This window comes from Salmo trutta, chromosome 14 (genome assembly GCF_901001165.1).
Source record: "Salmo trutta chromosome 14, fSalTru1.1, whole genome shotgun sequence".
Classification (NCBI taxonomy): Eukaryota; Metazoa; Chordata; class Actinopteri; order Salmoniformes; family Salmonidae; genus Salmo; species Salmo trutta.
This window is the reverse complement of record NC_042970.1, coordinates 60,582,330-60,607,654: the sequence shown is the minus strand read 5'-3', so window position 1 is coordinate 60,607,654 and position 25,325 is coordinate 60,582,330. Positions and strand designations below refer to the sequence as shown.

The 25,325-nt window shown below is 41.1% G+C and overlaps 1 protein-coding gene across 2 annotated transcripts; it reads right to left on the bottom strand.

Moving 5' to 3' along the window:
• Positions 1–10,708: 10,708 nt before the first annotated feature.
• On the bottom strand, positions 10,709–25,081 carry LOC115208514 (cathepsin L1). Of its 2 annotated transcripts, XM_029776641.1 has the most exons (8): positions 24,994–25,081; positions 23,818–23,944; positions 20,794–20,916; positions 13,021–13,179; positions 12,282–12,503; positions 11,881–12,046; positions 11,218–11,317; positions 10,709–10,867 (listed from the first exon to the last, which is right to left on the bottom strand). In XM_029776641.1, the coding sequence occupies exons 2-8, from the start codon at positions 23,941–23,943 to the stop codon at positions 10,771–10,773; spliced, it is 993 nt and encodes a 330-aa protein (XP_029632501.1). In that variant the 5' UTR covers position 23,944; positions 24,994–25,081; the 3' UTR covers positions 10,709–10,770. The 2 variants fall into 2 exon arrangements, with proteins under 2 accessions (XP_029632501.1, XP_029632502.1); XM_029776642.1 differs by lacking the exon at positions 24,994–25,081 and having other exon boundaries at positions 23,828–23,944.
• Between the last annotated feature and the right edge of the window lie 244 nt (positions 25,082–25,325).

Below are 25,325 nucleotides of genomic sequence, written 5' to 3'. Positions count from 1 at the left end.
CCCGCAGTTGCACAGGTCATCTGAAAACCCTCGCACGGTGCATGGGACCCTTCGTTTCCGTCCGTTTCCGTCCGTTTCCTCGCAGTCTGCACAGGTTACTTTAATGGTTGCGGACGGCCCTTGACACTACGTGGTTTTAATTGTGTTTGGATTGGCTTCGTGTTTAGACTGTGAAGATGAGAGGTGAGAGAGCCTCATTCTATTAAGATCCATCTGCTGTAGTGGGAAAACATTGCCTGAACCTTCTTGGTGATATGGTGGTAACGCAGTCATAAGCATGTCATAAGAGTTATAAGCAGTTATACACTCTTACAAAAAAGGGTTCTAAAAGGGTTCTTCGGCTGTCCACATAGGAAAACCCTTTGTGGTTTCAGGCAGGCCCCTCTGTAGAAAGGGTTCTACATGAAACCCAAAAGGGTTATACCTGCACCAAAAGGGTTCTACCTGGAACCAAAACGGGGTCTTCAAAGGGTTCTGCTATGGGGACATCCGAACCACCCTTTTAGGTTCTAGATAGCACCTTTTTTCTAAGAGTATAGCTAAGCCTTGACTTACTTCTGCCTGGGAAGGGGGCATCGGGGTAGTAACCTAACTACTGGGGCTCCAGGTAGAAGTTCCCTTTTGACACAGATCTAAAATTGGCTTACCCTCCCCAAATCCTAACCTTAACCATTGTCAGGAAATAAGCTAAACTGACCTTAGATCAGCTTCCAGGGGCAACTTTACCTTACTCCCCACTGGGTCAGACAACAAAGGACGAAAGCATGTCAGGGCAAGATCACTAATCTTCAAAGTTCCAGTGAACACAAAAGTTAGAGAGGGGTAGAGTTTTTAGAAAATCATGATAAAAAAGATAACACAACCATCTAAAATCCTTAATAATTTAAAGTTTCATTATTTGAATTTGCAACATTAATCAGTCATTTTGTTATAATACATGGTAAAGATAGTGGGGCTCCTTTTAATGTTATTATGTTGTAGCAAATGAGCAATTTCATTTGGTCTATCAAATTCTGATGTCTTAAAATGTATCAAATATTCTGAGCTTGAATAAAATAAATGCACTTGAAGGATTGGCCCGGACGCAATGCAAAAAGGTTTTTGGGTCGTCAATAGAACCATAAATAAGTTATTTTGAGATTACAGTCGCTGTTAAAGGAGACATCATGTATGCCCAGTCATTGCATTGTACTGTAATTATACAGTTGATCACACTGCTGTATAAAAAGCTGGGGACTGCGTCCAAGATGCCCGACCATTGTTTTCAACATAATCTACTAACGTTCACATACACCGATTCATACATATTTCCGGGTTGCATCCAGTTTACACAGCCCAAATTCACATTTGCGCTAGCACTCAGTGCGTCATCAAGTCATCCAAAAACATGGCAGACATTAGATTATTAGAAAATTGTAATATCTTTGGCCGTGAGTGATGAAAAAGAAATCGGCCTCAGAAACAATTCTTTCAATGCTTCAATTGATGTTTTATGTACAAAGATGATGAGTAAAGTGTCTAATTAAGAATTTTCAAATATGATTTCTCAATGTGGCCGTCTATGGTAATTCGATTTCTGGGACGGGCATCAGTTAAACCCCAGAACCGATGCAAGGCAGTAGGAGCAGTTGAAACCGTGCTTCTAGACCGCTCCTGGCCCCTTGGCTGATCATGAAGAATCATGATATATCTGAGGACTGTAATAGCGATCATGAAAATAACGTTTTTTTAAATGTATGTCTCACCAATGAGTTTAGAGGGTTTATGAATTATTGATAGCTTCCTTGTGAATTCAATGCTTTATAGTGCAAATTATAGTGCCTTTTTAACATGACACCACATTCTTATGATCTCAAAGTCATAGGCTATAGTCGAAGTGTTAATGTCTTACAAAAATGTACATAGAAGTATAAATACATATGACTTGACAAGAGAGTAATAAATACATTTAATTGTTAATGCTTCAACTTTTACTGTGTTCTCCCTCATAAGGTAGTATTTCCCCCTGAACACTCAATCCAAAATGGCTGCCAATTCTGTCACCAAGGTCCAGAGCATTATCCAGTCCCTTCCCTCACCCCTGCCTCCCTCCCAGACCCTCTCCTAATCCACAAAATTATTTCCTCAGCTCAGCTCACCTCTCCTAACTCACCATATAATAATTACAAATTTCTACCTACCCCTCTTATGCAATGCATATTGAATTAAAGCCTGTCTTCAAGCCCCTCTCTCCCACTCCCTCAACCCTAAAGACCATCATTTAGGAGCCTGCTGAGTCATTGATTGGATTGTGAAGGGGTCACAGAGACTATACCAACCTGCCACAGTTACAAAATGGCCAACCACGTGACAGGACATGCTCTCAGCCAATCTCCATTGGAGCGTGGCTAATGGGATGTGTGCATTGATTTTGCTCTGTTGTGGTCGTTGCCTCAATACTTTACAGTGATGATCGTATCAGCACTGATCAAACATTAATCTAGAATATTTAGGATATTATGGCAATCACCACCATTTCAGAAGCTAATAGCGCCCATTTGACCAGGAAGGATGGAGAACTTTGGATGGATGTTTGTTTTAGCCATGCACGTTATTGTCAATAGGGGCAGAGTAATGGAAGGTTAAGTCAGATGGATGACATCAATACTAACATCAATACTTTTTAAAGAGATACTTGCTGTCAAGGAATTGAACACACACTATGATACACCATAAAAATGAATGTTGACCTTGTCTCCGTTTGAGTGGTAAAAAAAAGTCAGTTCATAGTTCTATTTTGCCCATGGTATAAAACGACTATTCCCATACCAAAAATGATTAACCATGAACTAGTACTGTGTCAATATTAGGAAGCATTCATAGGCAACTCCTGCTGAGAATGAAATAACTTAGGTTGAGACTGCGACGTTCCTAATATGGAGACCGTAGTGGAGGATTCTCATACATTGTCTTGCTGACAGTCAGCTAGGCCCTACAGGACGTTAAAGCCCTATGGGCCAGCTGGCAAACTCACTCAGCTCACCAGCCCTCTAGCACTAACGGACCTCCAGGGAAGCTCAATGTCAGCCAGAGGTCGCAGGCCATTATCAATCATTGTTCAATACTACTGTATATAAAGTAGTATTTCCTTCCACATGTTGTGCCACATTTCTGCAGACTCCATCATTAACTGGTTCCAGGAACCAGCAGCACCTTTCAATATTTGAAAATGATGCTATGCAGAGTAGCCCACTGTGTTACAGTAACTACAGATCTTGGAGATTAGATTATCCCACCCACGATCTAACCATTAGAAGATTGAGAAGATTTTCCTCGTAAGTGTTAATTGTTGCACAACACTACCTGAATGACATGTGGGGGAAAAGATTCCTCAGCATGTTTCTCTCCCCTAAGCATGTTACAATTTCCATTCCTTATTAAAACTAAGCAAATGATTACCGTAGAGTTGGTTTTGTAAATTGCAAGGTGGTGGACCACCTCAAAACAACACACACACACACACACACACACACACACACACACACACACACACACACACACACACACACACACACACACACACACACACACACACACACACACACACACAGTGACACACACCAACCAACCAAGCGCTGACTCCCTGGGAGACCCCCTCCGATGTTTTTTAGGAATGTCTCAATCCTCCCAGCATGCAACAGTGCCTGGAGCAAGAGCTTCAAAGGCTCGGCAACGTGTGAAACAATATATCTCATATCTCACACGTCCTCCTGTGCCATTCTTCTCCTGTGTTTGTGTGTGTGTGTGTGCATTCAAACTCCTGTGTCATCGCTTGTAGGATCGCTTGTGTGTTTCGACACAGCGATCTGTCAGTCACGTTGGCAACTGTACACTGCCTATCGTGGGCGGGCGCAATCATACTGTTAAAATTCTGCACACGTCTCCCGTATTAAGAACCAAAGTGGTTTTGATGGCACCAGTTTTGACAGACATGCTGAGTAAATACAGCTTCAGCTCGGTTATCTCCCAGGAGTACCGATTACAAACTGTAGAGTAGGGCAAGGTTGCATTCCAAATAGGTTTAGGCCCCGTCTGGGCCCGAGTCAACAGTAGTGCACTAAAATGGGAATAGGTTGCATTTGGGACACAACCCAAGGGCTCCACTTTACATTTAGTCTTCATAAAACATTCATAGCACTTCCATATGGAAACTCCTAAAGGAGTGTACAAAGAATGTATAATAAGTTGCATGTGTAACAGGGTTGGTTATTTTTCCACTTGCCTCTAAAGAAATGTGTATTTAATGTTCAAGCATTCTTATTGGTTGGTTCAATTCCGATGACAATAAGGTGTGTTGTTATTGGCCCCGCTTAGAGATGGGTGGAGATCACGAACGTCAGGTCTCCCCAGCATGAAAATGTGACGCAAGAGGTAGGTCACGTTCTGAATACTGTATTCTATTTTTATATTTAACAATGTGTACAAGTTTGCTGTACATTGCTGATTTATACATGTGTGGGTATATGGTACCTGTTAGGGATTGAGGGGCTTTCTGGGATGTGCTTTGGTATATGATTGCTGTATATAAGTGTGTTAGCTAGCATGCAACAATGTAATGGTCACTTAAGCCCACTGCTAACACAGTTGTTTTCATGCTACATATTTTACCATCGACAACTATCAACATCATTAAGCCCTGCACGACTAACGTGCTGTTTCCTATTTTACTACAGAAAATAAATAATGATTTTTCATGCTAGGTTTAGAACCTCATATTGAAGCTCATAGAGACTTCCGGGCTCCCGAGTGGCGCAGCGTTCTAAGGAATTACATCTCAGTGCTAGAGGTGTCACTACATACCCTGGTTTAATTCCAGGCTGTATCACAACCGGCCGTAATTGAGGGTCCTATAGGGCGGCACACAATTGGCCCAGCGTTGTCCGGGTTAGGGTTTGGCCAGGGTAGGCTGTCATTGTAAATACAAATGTGTTCTTTACGGACTTGCCTAGTTAAATACAATTTAAAAAAATAAGAGAACCAAACTGACATATAGAACAATCTTAAAATTATTCACTTTTTTTGGACCTAACTTTCTTACCACTCTTTTTGTGGTTTCTTCCTTCAAAGACTCCACGAAATGAAGACCTCTTCCGAAATATTTGGTCAAATGATACATTTTGTGTATGGTTTCCAAGATACAAGGGTGGCTCAACTTACCCCTTTGGCTCAACTTACCCCACTCTCCCCTACAAATAAAGGAGAAAAACAACCTTAGATTTTTGGGATATGATGGGGTAAGACAGTTGTACTAAGCTTATTCGCAATTTATAAGTGATAGTCTTCCAGAATCAATGGATTATATATCCATATTGAAATACTATTAGTATGAAGTAAATATAGCAGATTGCACGTTTAACACATTACCTCTGGTACTAGAATTGGGCAGCTGTTTTTGTTTATGCACCCATCCAGCATGTTGTAGAAAGCCAAAGGCCTGGGGCCTCATTTCTAACTGTTGTATACAGTAAATGTAACACTAAATCAGATCTGTCATTAAACGGTGCACGCGTGAACGAACATTATAACTCCGCCTGAAAAACACCCATCATACACATTTTATGGTGACAATAATAATACCCTTATTTGCTGTATACTTTGGAAGTAATTAGGCCAAGACAGTGTCTAAAGGAAATACACTACATGACCAAATGTATGTGGACACCTGCTCGTCGATCTTCTCATTCCAAAATCATGGGCATTAATATGGAGTATTAATAGCCGAATCCACCTTTGAAGGGGTGTCCACATACTTTTTTATAGATATTGTAGAATGACGAACTTGATCAAATGTCTTTTGGAGATGTTGGCAGAATATTTTTTTTTTTCAGTAAGATTTTCTGTATCTGACCATTTCTGGAAGACAAAAACAACTAAATTGTTGTTGAACTGGAAATAGATCGCTTGAATGCAATACTGTTTTGCATTCACTTTCTCCCGAACCTAAATACGCTGCACTGGCCATGAATTCTGAAACATTGTCTACTCTGGGATAAAAACAGTCGTTCTACTTACAGTGGTAACCTAAATACCTCAATGCAAAAGATCAGCTGTCTGATCACCGGTTAATTTCTACTGTATGTTATAAACCGTGCACCCTGTCATCTGCATAGAGCAAAAACTATCAATTATAATAGCCTATAGGCCCAAATAAATGAGAGATGCGCATGGTAATTTGTTGTATGGCTACTTCGGGAATATGAACTCATCATGGCCAGAAACGGTGAGGAATTTATTCTGCAATGGTTATGATATATGTAGCCACGTGTGCACATTTTGTTCATATTCTTTGCTAGTTAGTGAGTTATTAGCCCAGTTATAGATAATTTGTAGTCGGCAATAAGGGAGTGATTGCTTCCTACAAGATACACAAAACGTGTACTTCTGTAGACATCTTTGAAAAGCAAGTCAAGTAAAGACTTTTTTTCTGTCTTAAAGGGGCAGTGTTGTATTTTGAAACAGGCTTGAATAAGCTGGGTAGCCATTAGGCAGAGGGTAGCTGTTATGCGGAGCAGGTGAACCCAAGGGCTGACTCAGACGAGGAGATTGGTATAAGGTATCCAAAGTATTTATTGAAAAGCAGGAGAAAGATGGGGTGTAGGTCAGGGGAAGCTTGGCGGGTTGCAGGAAGCCAGGTTCTGAGGCTGAGGCTGGAGCGAGGGGAGTTGGGGCTGGATAGGCAGGTCCGGAGCGGAATCCAAGGAAACAGTGGAGTGGAGGTTCTGGACAGGGTGGCAGGACTGACGAGACGTGGGACTGGAGACAGGGACCAGAGTCAGAGCGGACGGAACTCCTGCGGAGAGAAAACAATATCAGGCAAGGAAAAACAGGTACAACATGAAAACAGGATCTATGCATGAGCCAATGGCTAAAACGCAGACTGACTGAGCAGAGGCTGCGATCTAGCAGCATGGAAGTGGCAGGGCTGAGTTTTTGTAGAGGTCTTGATTATGGAACAGGTTGCAGCTGGTGGGGATCTGCTCTGACTACAGCACACCTGTCTCCCCCCACACAATCTCACACACACACACACACAAAGAGAGGGAGAGAGCACTGGGGGAGTGGCAGCAGGTCAAGGAGACACAGGATGAGCAGTAGAGGGCGTGGCAGGAGCATATGTAACAGTAACATAATTTGTCTGATTCTCTCTTATGATGGTATGGGAATAATAATGCATTGTGCATTATGTATTATGTTTATAATAATAATAATACGCAACACATTTCACATAACAGTTTTCAGACGTCAATGGAAAAGGTGAACCGGTGAACCGTCTGTTGTACCATTAAACTGTGCTTTGGATCGGAGCCGATATAGCAAAATAGGCTGCTTGAAATAGCTTATCTACTTGATTTACTATTTGGAAGTGGGTCGAATTAAATGAGAGATGGGACGAATTATAGCCTTTTCTAACTTGTTGTAGTGCCTGCCTATAGGCTATTTTGCGAGTAGCCTATGAAACCATCACTGTCAGAAAAGTTGAGGAATTTATTCTGCAATGATCATGGAAATATATGCCTATTTCTAATTATTTTAGATGATTGCATTTTGTTATTATATTTAACTAGGCTTACCTGTGCTTTTGTTTTGAATAAGTGTCTTGTATTCCCCACTTGTACTACAAGGCTACTTTTGCCTTCTTGCAATGCAAGTCTTCAACCACTAGAAACTGTGAGCAGACATGGTCTAAAGTTTGCGGGAGGATAAACACATTCTCACATCAAGTTCAGTTTTTATAAATGCAAACTTTTGCGTGAAAACTGGTGCACGCATGTTTTGGGGTATATTTTGTGTGTACCCAAACGTTTATCAATTGGGCCCCTGGTGTGCTAGGGCAAAGTCATTTCCATTGATCTGACAAAAGATGATTAGATGAACTGAGACAGAGAAAGACAGAGAGACACACACAGAGACAGAGAGAGAGACAGAGACACAGAGAGAGAGCACACAGCATGCTATAATACATACAGTTGAAGTCAGAAGTTTACATACACCTTACCCAAATACATTTAAACTCAGTTTTTCACAATTCCAGACATTTAATCCAAGTAAAAATTCCCTGTCTTAGGTCAGATTTATTTCAGCTTTTATTTCTTTCATCACATTCCCAGTGGGTCAGAAGTTTACATACACTAAATTAATATTTGGTAGCATTGCCTTTATTGTTTAACTTGGGTAAAACGTTTTGGGTAGCCTTCCACAAACTTCCCACAATAAGTTGGGTGAATTTTGGCCCATTCCTCCTGACAGAGCTGGTGTAACTGAGTCAGGTTTATAGGCCTCCATGCTCGCACATGCTTTATCAGTTCTGCCCACAAATGTTCTATGGGTTTAACATCAGGGCTTTGTGATGCCCACTTCAATACCTTGATTTTGTCGTCATTAAGCCATTTTGCCACACCATTGGAAGTATGCTTGGGGTCATTGTCCATTTGGAAGACCCATTTGCGACCAAGCGGGAACTTCCTGACTGATGTCTTGAGATGTTGCTTCAATATATCCACATAATTTTCCTTCCTCATGATGCCATTTATTTTGTGACGTGCACCAGTCCCTCCTGCAGCAAACCACCCCCACAACATGATGCTGCCACCCCCGTACTTCACGGTTGGGATGGTATTCTTCCGCTTGCAAGCCTCCCCCTTTTTCCTCCAAACATAATGATGGTCATTATGGCCAAACAGTTCTATTTTTGTTTCATCAGACCAGAGGACATTTCTCCAAAAAGTACGATATTTGTCCCCATGTGCAGTTGCAAACCGTAGTCTGGCTTTTTTATGGCAGGTTTGGAGCAGTGGCTTCTTCCTTGCTGACCAGCCTTTCAGGTTATGTCGATATAGGACTTATTACACTGTGGATATAGATACTTTTGTACCTGTTTCCTCCAGCATCTTCACAAGGTCCTTTACTGTTGTTCTGGGATTGATTTGCACTTTTCGCACCAAAGTACGTTCATCTCTAGGAGACAGAACGCGTCTCCTTCCTGAGTGGTATGATGGCTGCGTGGTCCCATGGTGTTTATACTTGCGTACTATTGTTTGTACTGATGAACGTGGTACCTGCAGGCGTTTGGAAATAACTCCCAAGGATGAACCAGACTTGTGGAGTTCTACAATTATTTTTCTGAGGTCTTGGCTGATTTCTTTTGATTTTCCCATGATGTCAAGCAAAGAGGCACTGAGTTTGAAGGTCGGCCTTGAAATACATCCACAGGTACACCTGTAATTGACTCAAATGATGTTAATTAACCTATCAGAAGCTTCTAAAGCCATGACATCCTTTTCTGGAATTTTCCAAGCTGTTTAAAGGCACAGTCAACTTAGTGTATGTAAACTTCTGACCCACTGGTGTTGTGATACAGTGAATTATAAGTTAAATAATCTGTCTGTAAACAATTGTTGGAAAAATTACTTGTGTCATGAACAAAGTAGATGTCCTAACCGACTTGCCAAAGCTATAGTTTGTTTACAAGAAATTTGTGGAGTGTCTGAAAAACTAGTTTTAATGACTCCAACCTAAGTGTATGTAAACTTCCGACTTCAACTGTACCTTAAACGCTGAGTGATGGGCCTGGAGAAATGTAACCATTCAATTCATAGACAGCGCTATAGATGCAAGGACTGACCAACAATGACATCAACATTATAGTGTTAACCATGTTTTGAGGCTATACAGTGTTTGTTACACTTTCATTGTTTAAAAACATTGGAGTAAAAAATATATATTTTGGGTGCTGATGGGGTATGACATGAGGCATTTATAAGTTATATTCTTCAAGAATCAATGGGTATATACCATTAATTTATACATCCACAAATGGATATTGCAACTAAGGATTTTACAACACAATTTATGGTACCCTGGCTGTGAATTTATTTTATTATAAATGAATTCAATCAATCTAAAAGCTTTGAGTCTTCTTGGGTATGACGCTACATGCTTGGCACACCTGTATTTGGTTTCTCCCATTCTTCTCTGCAGATCCTCTCAAGCTCTGTCAGGTTGGATCGGGAGCGTCGCTGCACAGCTATTTTCAGGTCTCTCCAGAGATGTTATATCGGGTTCAAGTCCGGGCTCTGGTTGGGCCACTCAAGGACATTCAGAGACTTGTCCCGAAGCCACTCCTGCGTTGTCTTGGCTGTGTGCTTAGGGTTGTTGACCTGTTGGAAGGTGAACATTTGCAAACTTCTTCCATTTAAGAATGATGGAGGCCACTATGTTCTTGGTGACCTTCAAAGCTACAGAAATGTTTTGATACCCTTCCCCAGATCTGTGCATCGATACAATCCTGTCTCTGAGCTCTACGGACAATTCCTTCAACCTCATGGCTTGGTTTTTGCTCTGACGTGCACTGTCAACTGTGGGATCTTAGACAGGTATGTGCCTGTCCAATCAATTGAATTGACCACAGGCGGACTCCAATCCAGGTGTAGAAACATCTCACGAATGATCAATGGAAACAGGATGCACCTGAGATCATTTTTGAGTCTTATAGAAAAGGGTCTGAATACTTCTGTTTTTTATTGGTAATACATTTTCAAACATTTCTAAAAACCTGTTTACACTTTGTCATTTCCGGGTATTGTGTGTAGATTTTTGAGAAAACAAAAATATTTAATACATTTTAGAATAAGGCTGTAACGTAACAAAATGTTGAAAAAGTCAAGGGGTCTGATTTTTTTCTGAATGCACTGTATTTCTAGCTAGGATTCCAAGTGTGTCAACATACACAGATCACATAATAGGGTAGACTGGGTGTCTGGCAATACCACACTGGTTGTATCCTCTGGCCATGAGAATGTACCCGTCTCTTCCCCAACCAGTACCCCAGCTGCAAAACCAATGGAGAAATTAAAGAATACTTAGTACCGAGAGTGTGTGTACATTTACATGAGATATGTACATGACGTGTGAATAGAACTAAAATCAATTACCTGCTAGTATGATTGAATTTGGAACTTTTCTTTAAAAAATTAAAAAATACAATAGGGTTATTTGGCTGGATGAGTAATGCGTAAACGGTGGCCTTTTTACAACACAAATTGCTGAAGAAAAGTGTAGAATTAAATCACACTGGCAGGTTATGATGAGTTTGACTGTATTTTCTGCATCAAAAATGTTGCCCTATGTCATTAATATTGAGTTGTTGGATGGCTTTACACTTTCAAAGTAAACACTGACCTGTTTTTCACAATCCAGTAGTCCAGGTAAGAACTACCATACCCGACAGCCAGTACAGCATGGTTAGTTCTTGTTGAACAATCAGGCTGGTAGAGGACTCCTAAAGAAGAAGCACTACAAGAGTTATGGTAATGTGCAATTCATATGTATTTATTTACAATTTAATAGAGGTAATGGTAACACTACTTAAAGCATCCAGGTATAATGCATTATGCAGTTATAATGCATAACGAGTTGTCATGATGATGATGATGATGGCCCCTTTACATTATAATAATTTCATAGTGATACGGGCTAAATAACCAGTTGAAAATATAATATAATATAAATATAATATAAATATTATAAAGATTCATACATGGTTATAACAAGTTATGCCTGGATTCCTCAAGTAAAGTGTTTCCAAGTATTAGTTCTGTCACTGTATGACCATTCATTGGTATTGGTAATACTAGGGCTATTCTCTCTTCTTACTTATTTGTTGCTTAATGGTTCCCACCTAAAATTGTAGTAATACGTTTGCAGAAGAGTCCATGCAGTAAAGTCGAACTGTTCCAATCTCAAGAGAGATAATCTATTACCTATTTTTGGAGAGCGTACCCTTGACATGAATGTACACGTATACTTGTTCACATCTAATCATAGGTGTGACACCTAGCTCACCATCTTTGTAGAACTTGAAGGAGGGATGTGTGGCGTTCACAGACACAGCGATAGGGCCAACCTCATACAAAGTGTCTCGAAACACTTTTTCATCCAGAGAAGGAACTCTGTTGAAGCCTTTGCACCAGGCTTCCTTTGTTGCATTCTGGTATTCACAAGGGCCCACCTGAAAACAGTTTATTATGATAATCTCAAGCTTTACAGGGATCTTTTCACTCATCTATTCTATGTTCTTTCCAAAATTCCCACTTTTTACAGAAATACCAGTTGGAGGATTCCTGGTTTCATGGTTATTCCCTCCTGATTCCAAGAATCTTCCAACTGGGATTTCTGGAAAACCTAAGAATTTTGGGAAAGTTACCAGAATTTTGCAACCCTAATGGTAACATATTGTATTGTACCTCTGCAGTGTAAGGATATTTCCTCTCCGACATAATCCCATGATCTGAGACGTAACTAAAACACCTCATGGCCAAGCCACCACCACAGCCATGATTGTGATAGTCTCCACTGCAGTCCACAAGGTTCTGCTCACTCAGAGGCAACAGTTTGCCTGTCTGCTTGAACAACTGGCCCTCCAGGGCTCCGACTGCAGCAAATGCATAGCAAGATCCACAAGACCCCTAGATCAAATAAAATAGTTGTCATATCTACTGTTTTGCTTTGAAGTTATTGCCTAGACGTAAATGCGTAGCAAGATCCACAATGCCGCTAGATAAAATACCCATTTTATTTCCCCTATTGTGCTTTGAAGTTATCCTCTAGAGGTATGGCGGCATGTTTTTCCTGGTAAAGTGCTCAGGAAAAACTCCTGTCGCTTCTCATCATATCAAGCCACTACCTCAACAGTGTCTAAGAAACATAGGTACAGTTTCGTCACCTTTCTAAATGCAGAGAAAGTGGCTTTTCATGTCATGTCTAATAAGTGGCACCTAGACTACCCACTCCTCTAATCCTTTCTATATCAGTGTCTGTACAATACCAGAAAAATGAAGGGGAGAATAATAACTTCCAGTTAAGTCAAATGTTTACTTAGTCATGCATTATGTCAATGGGAGACTAAAGGAAATGTCGACTTAAGTGGAAGTTAGGATTCGCCCAAAAGTGAGAGAGAACAAATGAAAGAGGCTGCTCTTCAACCTGGTTCTTCACTGGAGTCACATATCCATATAGACGCCAGTCCCACGTCTCAGGAGCTGCTGAGAGACTGCAGTTCCACTTAGAGAGGGGGATCCCATCCAGGCTTTTCACCTCTTCAGCATCATTAGCGGTCAACAAGGTGTTGTACTCTTTATTCGTCTGGAACACAGAATAATGGATCACCATCTTAGTCAAGAAAACATTAATTCTAGAAACTGATTAAATATTGTAAAAAACAATGAATGTGTAGATACGTCTGCATTGTACTGTGTCTCTGTGGTCTGGACAAATGGGGGCAGGGGGTGTCATTCATAACCTACAATGCCTTTAGAATGTATTCAGACCCCTTGACTTTTTTCATCTTTTGTTACATTGCAGCCTTATTCTAAAACTGATTAAATCGTTTTTTTGACTTAATCAATCTACACACAATGGCGAAGCAAAAACTGTTTTTTAGACATTTTTGCAAATGTATTAAACATAAAATAAAACTGAAATCACATTTACATAAGTATTCAGACCCTTTACTCAGTGCTTTCTTGAAGCACCTTTGGCAGCGATTACAGCATTGAGTCTTCTTGCGTACGACGCTAAAAGCTTGGCACACCTGTATTTGGGGAGTTTCTCCCATTCTTCTCTGCATATCCTCTCAAGCTCTGTCAGGATGGATGCGGAACGTTGCTGCACAGCTATTTTCAGGTCTCTCCAGAGATGTTATATCGGGTTCAAGTACGGGCTCTGGCTAGGCCACTCAAGGACATTCAGAGACTTGTTCCGAAGCCACACCTGCGTTGTCTTGGCTGTGTGCTTAGGGTCGTTGTCCTGTTGGAAGGTGAACATTCGCCTCAGTCTGGAGTGCTGCAGAGATGGTTGTCCTTCTGGAAGGTTCCCCATCTCCACAGAGGCACTATAGAGCTCTGTCAGAGTGACCATCGGGTTCTTGGTCACCTCCCAGACTCAGATTGCTCAGTTTGGCCTGGCCGCCATCCCTAGGAAGATTATTGGTGGTTCCAAACTCCTTCCGTTTAAGAATTATGGAGGCCACTGTTCTTGGGGACAGTTAATGCTGCAGACATTTTTTGGTACCCTTCCCCAGATCTGTGCCTGAACACAATCCTGTCTCGTAACTCTATGGTTAATACCATCGACCTTATGGCTTGGTTTTTGCTCTGATATGCACTGTCAACTGTGGGACCTTATATAGACAGGTGTGTGCCTTTCCAAATCAATGTGTCAATGTGCGGGGGCACCGCTGTTGAGGTAATTGAGGTAATTATGTACATGTAGGTAGAGTTATTAAAGTGGCTTTGCATAGATAAGAACAGAGAGTAGCAGCAGCCATTTGATTAGCTATTCAGGAGTCTTATGGCTTGGGGGTAGTAGCTATTTAGATGCCTCTTGGACCTAGACTTGGCGCTCCGGTACCGCTTGCTGTGCGGTAGCAGAGAGAACAGTCTATGACTAGGGTGGCTGGAGTCTTTGACAATTTTTAGGGCCTTTCTCTGACACCACCGGTATAGAGGTCCTGGATGGCAGGAAGCTTGGCCCCGGTGATGTACTGGGCCGTTCGCACTACGCTCGTGCGGTCGGAGGCCGAGCAGTTGCCATACCAGGAAGTGATGCAACCCTTCAGGATGTTCTTGATTGTGCAGCTGTAAAACCTTTTGAGGATCTGAGGACCCATGCCAAATCTTTTCAATCCGCTGAGGGGGAATAGGTTTTGTTGTGCCCTCTTCACGACTGTCTTGGTGTGGTTAGACCATGTTAGTTTGTTGGTGATGTGGACACTAAGGAACTTGAAGCTCTCAACCTGCTCCACTACAGCCCCGTCGATGAGAATGGGGGCGTACTCGGTCTTCTTTTTCCTGTAGTCCACAATCATCTACTTTGTCTTGATTACGTTGAAGGAGAGGTTGTTGTCCTTGCACCACACGGTCAGTTCTCTGACCTCCTCGCTATAGGCTGTCTCATCGTTGTCGGTGATCAGGTCTAACACTGTTGTGTCATGAGGCAAACTTAATGATGGTTTTGGAGTCGTGCCTAGTCGTGCAATCATGAGTGAACAGGGAGTACAGGATGGGACTGAGCACGCACCCCTGAGGGGCTCCCGTGTTGAGGATCAGCGTGGCGGATGTGTTGTTACCTACCCTTACCACCTGGGGGCGGCCCGTCAGGAAGTCCAGGATTCAGTTGCAGAGGGAGGTGTTTAGTCCCAGGGTTTTAGTTTAGTGATGAGCTTTGAGGGCACTATGGTGTTGAACGCTGAGCTGTAGTCAATGAATAGCATTCTCACATAGGTGTTCCTTTTGTACAGGTGGGAAAGGGCAGTGTGGAGTGCAATAGAGATTGCATCATCTGTGGATCTGTTGGTGCAGTATGCAAATTGGAGTGGGTCTTGGGTTTCTGGGATAAGGGTGTTGATGTGAGCCATGACCAGCCTTTCAAAGCATTTCATGGCTACAGACTTGAGTGCTGCGGGTCGGTAGTCATTTAGGCAGGTCACCTTAGTGTTCTTCAGCACAGGGACTATGGTGGTCTGCTTGAAACATGTTGGTATTACAGACTCGGACAGGGAGAGGTTGAAAATGCCAGTGAAGACACTTGCCAGTTGGTTAGCGCATGCTCGGAGTACACGTCCTGGTAATCCGTCTGGCCCAGCGGCCTTGTGAATGTTGACCTGTTTAACGGTCTTACTCACATCGGCTGTGGAGAGTGTGATCACACAGTTGTCATGAACAGCTGATACTCTCATGCATGTTTCAGTGTTACTTGCCTCGAAGCGAGCATAGAAGTTTTTTAGCTCATCTGGTAGACTCGTGTCACTAGGCAGCTCTCGGCTGTGCTTCCCTTTGTAGTCTGTAATAGTTTGCAAGCCCCGTTACATCCAACGAGCATCGGAGCCGGTGCAGTATGATTCGATCTCAGTCCTGTATTGATGCTTTGCCTGTTTGATGGTTCGTTGGAGGGCATAGCGGGATTTCTTATAAGCTTCCAGGTTAGAGTCCCGCTCCTTGAAAGCGGCAGCTCTACCCTTCTGCACAGTGCGAATGTTGCCTGTAATCCATGGCTTCTGGTTGGGGTATGTACGTACAGTCACTGTGGGGATGACGTCCTCGATGCACTTATTGATAAAGCCAGTGACTGAGGTGGTGTACTCCTCAATGCTATTAGAAGAATCCCGGAACATATTCCAGTCTGTGCTAGCAAAACAGTCCTGTAGTTTAGCATCTGCTTCATCTGACCACTTTTTTTATAGACAGAGTCACTGGTGCTTCCTGCTTTAATTTTTGCTTGTAAGCAGGAATCAGGAGGATAGAGTAATGGTCAGATTTGCCAAATGGAGGGCGAGGGAGAGCTTTGTACACGTCTCTGTGTGTGGAGTAAAGGTGGTCTATCTCTGTCCAGTGTCTGTGTTCTTTTGCCTGTCTTAGTCTTTTTATTGGCCAGTCTGAGATATGGCTTTTTCATTGCAACTTTGCCTAGAAGGCCAGCATCCCGGAGTCGCCTCTTCACTGTTGACGTTGAGACTGGTGCTTGCAGGTACTATTTAATGAAGCTGCCAGTTAAGGACTTGTGTGGTGTCTGTTTCTCAAACTAGACACTCTAATGTACTTGTCCTCTTGCTCAGTTGTGCCCCGGGGCCTTCCACTCCTCTTTCTATTCTGGTTAGAGCCAGTTTACGCTGTTCTGTGAAGGGAGTAGTACACAGCGTTGTACGGGATCTTCAGTTTCTTTCTCACATGGAATAGCCTTCATTGCTCAGAACAAGAGTAGACTGATGAGTTTCAGAAGAAAGTTATTTGTTTCTGGACATTTTTAGCCTGTAATCGAACCAACAAATGATGATGCTCCAGATACTCAACTAGTCTAAAGAAGGCCAGTTGTATTGCTTCAGCTACAATAGTCATTTACAACTATAACAATGTCTACACTGTATTTCTGATCAATTTGATGTTATTTTAATGGACAAAAAAATGCTTTCTTTCAAAAACAAGGACATTTCTAAGTGACCCCAAAGTTTTGAACGGTAGTGTACATACTTTCAGTTCGTCCCATTTATTTTCCAGCGATTGAACATTAGCTAGCAGAACAGAAGGCAAGGGCAGATTAGCCACTCGTCGCCTCACACGGCATCCTGATCTCTTTCTGCGAAACCTACGTTTCCTTTTCCAGCGAATCGCGGGGATTTGGACCTGGTCGGGTGTCTGTAGTATATCCCTCACGTCCAACTCATTGAAGAAGAACTCGTCCAATTTGAGGTGATTAATCCCAGTTCTGGTGTCCAGAAGCTCTTTTCAGTCATAAGAAACGATAGCAGCAACATTATGTACAAAACAACTTACAAACAATGCGAAAAAACAAACAAAATAGCATGGTTGTTTAAGAGCCGATAAGACGGCAGCCCTCCCCTCTGGCGCCATCTTGCTACTTGAGGCTGTAATCGCTGCCAAAGGTGCTTCAACAAAGTACCTACTTCGGCAAATGAAATATTTAAGTGTATTATTTTTAATAAATTAGTAAACATTTCTAAAAAACAGTTTTTGCTTTGTAATTATAGGGTATTGTGGGTAGATTGATGAGGGGGAAAATTATGTAATCAGTTTTAGAACAAGGCTGTAACGTAACAAAATGTGGAAAAAATACTTTTCTGGTCTGAATACTTTTCGAATGCACTGGATATATTATTATTTATTTATTTTTGTGCCTGTTTTGCATGTTATTTTGCCATTAATATGTGTCACATATCAGTTCGCAAACAATGAAAAATATATATATTATTGAGTTAATAAAGCCGCATACAAAGATGGTCTCTTTTTTGCTTTCTTGAGTAAGGCAGTTCCAAAATGCAGATGTTTCAGCCTAGCTCTGGGCTTTCTGTGGTGATGGGGCAGGCTGTGAAAATTTCAAGCATAGGGAGTGCTAATGTTCTTTAGTTGCACCGTGATTTGCTCAGTGTTCTGTCACTCATGGGGTCACTGCGTCACCGCAAAATCTACAGGGAGAGCTCAAAAATTCAAGCCTCTTGGGTGCTGCCATAGAGTTACATTAGAAGTGCCCATCCAAGAAGGCTCAAGGTCATTGGCCACAGATACAAGTATGTCAAACCACGTTATATCTACAGTACCTTTGATTGGATTGATCATTTCAACATACTACTTTCAAAATCTTAGCTTGCAAGCTAGCAGTCATCATCAGGGCCTGTTTGGCCTTGTCCGTGGGGTATCGTAAAACGGGGCCACAGTGTCTCCCGACCCCTCCTGTCTCAGCCTTCAGTATTTATGCTGCAGTAGTTTATGTGTCGGGGGGCTAGGGTCAATCTGTTATATCTGGGGTATTTCTCCTGTCTTATCCTGTGTCCTGTGTGAATTTAAGTATGCTCTCTCTAATTCTTTCTTTCTTTCTCTCTCTCAGAGGACCTGAGCCCTAGGACCATGCCTCAGGACTACCTGACCTGATGACTCCTTGCTGTCCCCAGTCCACCTGGCCGTGCTGCTGCTCCAGTTTCAACTGTTCTGCCTGCGGCTATGGAACCCTGACCTGTTCACTGGACGTGGTACCTGTCCCAGACCTGCTGATTTCAACTCTCTAGATAGCAGGAGTGGTAGAGATACTCTGAATGATCGGCTATGAAAAGCCAACTGACATTTACTCCTGAGGTGCTGACCTGTTGCACCCTCGACAACCACTGTGATTATTATTATTTGACCCTGCTGGTCATCTATGAACATTTGAACATCTTGGCCATGTTCTGTTATAATCTCCACCCGGCACAGCCAGAAGAGGACTGGCCACCCCTCATAGCCTGGTTCCTCTCTAGGTTTCTTCCTAGGTTCTAACCTTTCTAGGGAGTTTTTCCAAGCCAACGTGCTTCTACACCTGCAATGCTTGCTGTTTGGGATTTTAGGCTGGGTTTCTGTACAGCACTTTGAGATATCAGCTGATGTAAGAAGGGCTTTATAAATAAATTTGATTTGATCATGAATCAAGCCGACAATCTACTGGCAAATCCTTTTCAATACTTGTCATATGAAGAGAAATTATGAAGAGGAAATTATAGATAAAACGTATCGTTGCTCATCGGCCATTGGACATAAACATTTCACAAAAACTTGGAAATCGCAAATTCAAGAATGAGTGGTTTGGAAGGAATCAGTGGCTAACTGCAAGCCTGCTATTCAGTGGAGTGGATGTCCAAGTCTTGGTTAAAGGGTCTCTTTTCCAAGTTTAAAAGGATAAACATTCAACATTGGCCATGTTGTCAATCCAGCATGACTTCTGCCGCTTTCAAAACAACTGGAAACTCGGAACTGGGAAATCTCAGACTTCAGTGAGTGGGAACTCTGAAAAAACGAGCTCAGACTGGGAAAATATATTTTGAACGGTCATCCAACTCAGTCTTCCAAGTTGGGGGTTCGGGCCTCTTTCTAGAGCTCCGACCTGAAGATCACTAACATCGTGATTCAAACTTGTTTTTTTCCGAGTTCCCAGTTGAAAGCACCATAAATCCAGAGAATGAGAGACTTTGATGACAAAGTTTGATGACAAAATTTGCCCACGAAGGACCGCCGCACCACCTTCCTGTTCATGTGAGCACAGCACAACAAAGTGAGTCCAAAAATGTATTGTATGTTGCTGCAAAAATGATGTAATATGCCAGGGAGATATGTATACTGTAGCTAAGAAAGTAATACTATTTGTATGTTGTGTAGTAAGCTGTTAGTAGCCCATGTGCGTCCTCCTAATAATTTGGTCCCCTTTCCCTCATAATTTAGCCTTCTTTTCTGACTTGGTGGTGCACATGTAGCTTATAGCCTGTTTTAGAGAAATGTCAGCATCGAATATTGTTAGACCTTTCATTGACTACGGTTCTGACTTGGTGTACAGGGAGAATACGTCCGTCCTAGCTCTCTCAGTAATGTCTTAATCAAAATTACGGATTGCCTCTTATCTGCTTGTCGTCCCCTCATGCCATAGTTTGTACATCTCAATTGTCAGTAGAAACCACATTCGTTTAAGCAAGCCAGCCATATCAGCTATGTTATTTTAAAAGGCAGTAAATGAGGCTGAATGAAGTGTTTCGCTGTCAGACAAGACTCCACTGACAGCCAGATGTAGCAGTAGTAAGGTGTTGGGACTGCTGTTGAGACTCTGCTGTTGGGACACCTTTATGTAGGCCCTAACCGTTTGCCACTATTATAGTCCAATTAATGTATTGATTAGTGTTGTGTTGTGTAGTGGCTTTGCTGGCATGCATAAACATTTTTGTGGGGAGTTTGCACCACTGAGATTTACATTCTAAAATCTCCACTGTCTACAATACAGCATACAGTATTTCCCACAATATTACCTAGCCTTGCTGGAGCAAACTGACATCTAATGTCTTCAATGGGAGAAACAGGTAGGCCAACTATTTACCTCTGAAGTGATAACATTTCAAGTTAAGTTAAATCTCACAAAACTCAGTTTTGGAAAATACTGACTTTATGACGAAAGTAATCCTACTTACACATTTTCATACATTTTGGCACTAGAATTTATGTTTATTACTACTATCGATGCCATATAGGCCTTTTTCAAGCAGATAAGTCGTTTTGGGGGTTCAGTTCCTCTTTAATATTAAGTTGTAAAATACTGAACTTCCCCTTTATCTGGGACTTAGTAAAACAATCTGTAAAAGCTGCTCTCTTTCCTATTTATATTTTTTATATTTCTTAAATTCATGTTTCATGCTCATCCAATTGCTGATCCAATTACAATTGTCGGTTGTCTTACCATGTCTCCAAACTGGTTCATTCCCAGGGTGAAGGTGTGCTTTCCTATTTCTGCCTCCAGGTTGTGTTGACGGATGAGGCCTTGGTTTGTCTCCCAGATCATCCTTCTGAAGCCCTCATCCACCTGAGAAAGACAAGCCAAAGGCCCCACAAGTTATTGACATCATGATTAATCTCTATGGGGCAAATCGTAACACAAGGGTGATATGCATATGCTAAACTTCCACTTAAGTCACATTTTCACCCAGCTAGCACACTTGGTTCCTTGGAAGTTGTGGGAACATACATTTTTGGTTTCCCATTGGTTCTGGGAATGAAGGCATACATTTCCTGACTGGTAAAACTGAATGTTTTTTTAAGATTCTGAGAACAGAAGTGAACATTGTGCTTGTTCTGGGAATGTACATTTTTGGGTTGCAGAGAGGTTTTGGATAATGTTTTACTATGATTCCCTGAAAGTTTTCCTGGGTGGTTTTATTAATGTTATGAGAACGGAAATTCAAAGTTATTTGAAGGTAATTAAATAACGTTTTGAGAACATTCTCTAAATGTGAAAGAAATGTAAAAGTTATTTGGAGGTTTTTGAATAATTTCCTTTAAACTTTCACTGAATGTTTCAATACGACTTTTAATAGCACTGCTAGCTTGGTTTGGATTAGCTGTTTTGAACTCCAAGCACAGAGAGGCAACGTGGACATTTATTTGCTTAGGCATTAATCATGCAAACACCAAAACATTTTTATTGTGGCTCAGCATCAGTGCGATTCAAACCTATGATCTCTGGTCCCTATCCATGGAATTAGTCCACTGCGCCACCAGGATGGAGGAAGCGTGCCATGTTTTTTAAACTCATACAAAGCTGTTCAAACAAACCCCATTTCAAAGGAACCAAGAACTAATTTAAGTTCAAGTGTGGGCAATTAGTGGGCTCGGCCAACACACCTGAACACACTTAACAAGATAGAGAGTTTTGTTGACACTGAAAACGGAATGTATATTTTTTAAATAACATTCTTAGAACGTTCTTTGAATGTTACGACAGTTTTCTTGTTGATTTTATGGACAGTTTTCTTAATGTTCTGAGAACATTAATGGTCTGAGAACACTTTAAATAGGACCATGAGGAAATCTGCAGAAAATGTTATGGTGAAGTACTAAAATTCCCATAGAAGACATTTTGTTTCTTAACATTCTCTGACCAATTTGAGAACATTACTTTAATTAGAACCATACGGAAACCTGTAGGAAGAATTGTGCTGAAGTACTGAAATTCCCACAGAAGAACATTGTTTCTTAACGTACTCTAAACTATTTGAGAACATTCCCAATGTCAAACCAGTTAGATAATGTTCCAAGAACATGGGATTGGTGTCCCTAAACCAGGATGGTTGTTGCTAACGTGCGCTAAAGTGACTAGAATTACATTGTAAGTAACAGCCAACTTTCCAGGACATAGACATGTCTTATACGGGCAGAAAGCTTATATTATTGTTAATCTAACTGCACTGTCCAATGTATAGTAGCTACTACAGTGAAAAAATACTATGCTATTGTTTGAGGAGAGTGCACAACAACAAAATGCTTTTATCAAGGCAACTGGTTTGATACATTGACCTCTGAAGGTAAATAATGTACTTACATTCAGTAATCTTTCTCTGATTTGTCATCCTAAAAGGTAGCATTGTTTGATAAAATACATTTTTATATTCAAATGTAGGAACTGGATCTACAGTTTGAACCCCTGCTGTCTCTGCTTCAGGTCCTAAGCTACAGACAGTTATATTTGGGTGTCATTTTAGGCGAAGATTTTAAAAAAGGGTACGCTCCTTGTGAGCTTTTAGGAAATGTTCTGTTAAAGTAAGGAAATATCAAGACAATTATTTAAGTTCCTTAAATGTGCTGAGAATGTTTCAAAGCCAAGCAAATATCCTGCTCCATTCCCAGAACGTTGTGGGAAGGTTTTATGCAAAATAACCATAGACAGCCATGCTCTCACCAAGCTCTAAGAAACATAGGGTTCTCAGAACATTATGTGCTAGCTGGGCACAAAATTTGACTTAAAGCTGCAATATGGAACTTTTTGGGTGATCCGACCAAATTCACATGGAGTTATAGATCTGTCATTCTCATTGAAAGTCTAAGAAACTGTAGATCTGTTCTATGTGTGCTATTTCTATGCTTCACTTTCTTAAATATCGTTTTTGCATATTTTACATTTGGTTATGTAAACCAGCTTCAAACAGCTGAAAATACAATATTTTTGGTTATATTTCACAGAGGTTTAGATGGTACAATGATTATCTACACTATACTTGCTTGTTTTGTCAAATAAACTACCTCCCCTCCAGGACACCTACAGGACCCGATGTCACAGGAAGGCCAAAAAGATCATCAAGGACAACAACCACCCGAGCCACTGCCTGTTCACCCCGCTACCATCCAGAAGGTGATGTTAGTACAGGTGCATCAAAGCTGGGACCCGGGAGACTGAAAAACAGCTCTATCTCAAAGCCATCAGACTGTTAAACAGCCATCACTAGCACAGAGAGGCTGCTGCCCAGTACAGACTCGGAATCATTGGCCACTTTAATAAATGGATCCCTAGTCACTTTAAATAATGTTTACATATCTTACATTACTCATCTCATATGTATATACTGTATTTTATACCATCTATTGCATCTTGCCTATGTCTCTCCGTCATCACTCTTCCATATATTTATATGTACATATTCTTATTCCATCCCTTTAGATTTGAGTGAATTGTTAGATTACTTGTTAAATATTACTGCACAGTCAGAACTAGAAGCACAAGCATTTCACTACACTCACATTAACATCTGGTTACCATGTGTTTGGATTTTGATTTGTTTGGATTTTAAACTGAATTTAGGTAAAATATTACAATTTTCCTGCAACCAGGAAATTGCAGCGTAATATCTGCGTAGTGCATATTTAAGTGAAATTTAGGATTAACTCATACTGTATGATTGGCGTACTGTGTTTAACATAGGCTGTAAGTAACCTTGGCATACTGTTTGCCGTGTTGGGTTTTCCACTCCTCCCAGATGACATCCAGCTCAGAGCTCAGTGGTTGATTGAAAGAGGACACCACTGTACACAGTGCCATTAGTAGGAGTTTCATCTGCATCCTACACACACACACACACACACATACACACACACACACACACACACATACACACACACACACACACACACACACACACACACACACACACACACACACACACACACACAGAGAGAGAGAGTTAGCATTTACACTTACATTACTCTATCATTTGTAAACGTGAATAGTTGCCTGAGTAAAAAATGTTATGGAAAATATGAAAGCAATGTAGCAGAATATCATGATCACTAATTCTCATGAAATATGCATACAATACATTTGCACAAATCACAAAGCCATTTTGTTCCTGAGCATATTGATTTTATTTAGAAAAATCATTCAAAGGTAAGATTTCTACACAGCAGATTTGGCATACAATTTCAAAGAAAATGTTACCTTTGGAGGAAGGTATATTATATATTATACAAAAAAATTGATAATAGGCTAAGGAATAAATTTAAGAATCATCACACCAAATGCGGTGAATAACTCTGCCTACATGTACATATTACCTCAATTACCTCGACACCGGTGCCCCCGCACATTGACCCTGTACCGGTACCCCCTCTATATATCCCCGCTATTGTTATTTACTGCTGCTCTTTAATTATTTGTTATTCTTATCTCGACTTTTTTTTTGAATTTTCTTAAAACTGCGTTGTTGGTTAAGGGCTTGTAGTAAGCATTTCACTGTAAGGTCTACACCTGTTGTTTTCGGCGAATGTGACAAATCAAATGTGATTGTTTGACTTGGAGTAGCCTGATGTTTGACTTGGAGTAGCCTGCCCTCAATTTAGGGAACCAAGCCTGAATTTAGTTTAAATCATCATCTCTATAAAGGTTTCTATGGTCTAGCTCGTAATATTTTCCATAGAATATGTGTTATATTAACGTGTTATATTGATATAGGCATGTGCTTTAATTATGCACCGAATTATTGACACCCTTGATAAAGATGAGCAAATATGAGCTATATTGTATGCTATTTGCCTGAGTAAAAAAAACCTCTAAGTAGTACCTTGTGATGACAGCAGAGTAATGTAAAGCTGTAAAACTACATAAAGTCGTTACCTGGGTTTGAATGCTCCTGCCTTGATGTGAGAGGAAAATGAAAGCAATGTAACGGTTTATAGTTTTTAGGCTTCCTCTTTACTCTAACTAGCCTATTGATATTTATAGATAGGCAGGCATTACATAAGGGTCATAGTTAACCAAGTTCCTGTATTTAAACATCTGTTATGAAAGAACAAGTTCCTTTTTATGAGAGCTTCATGATCACTAATTCTTAAGAAATATGCATACAGTACATTTGCATACAGTACAAGTTTTTGTTTTCTAGTCTACCCGGTTCTGACCGTTCTGCCTGTCCTGACCCTGAGCCTGCCTGCCGTCCTGTACCTGCG

Excerpts from the sequence above, each read along its gene's own strand:
- LOC115208514 (XM_029776641.1), bottom strand. The coding sequence starts at position 23,943 with ATGCAGATGAAACTCCTACTAATGGCACTGTGTACAGTGGTGTCCTCT. Across the intron at positions 13,180-20,793 it reads TGAACCAGTTTGGAGACATG|ACGAATAAAGAGTACAACAC; the intron begins GTAAGACAACCG and ends TCTGTGTTCCAG. Across the intron at positions 12,047-12,281 it reads AATATCCTTACACTGCAGAG|GTGGGCCCTTGTGAATACCA; the intron begins GTACAATACAAT and ends AACTGTTTTCAG.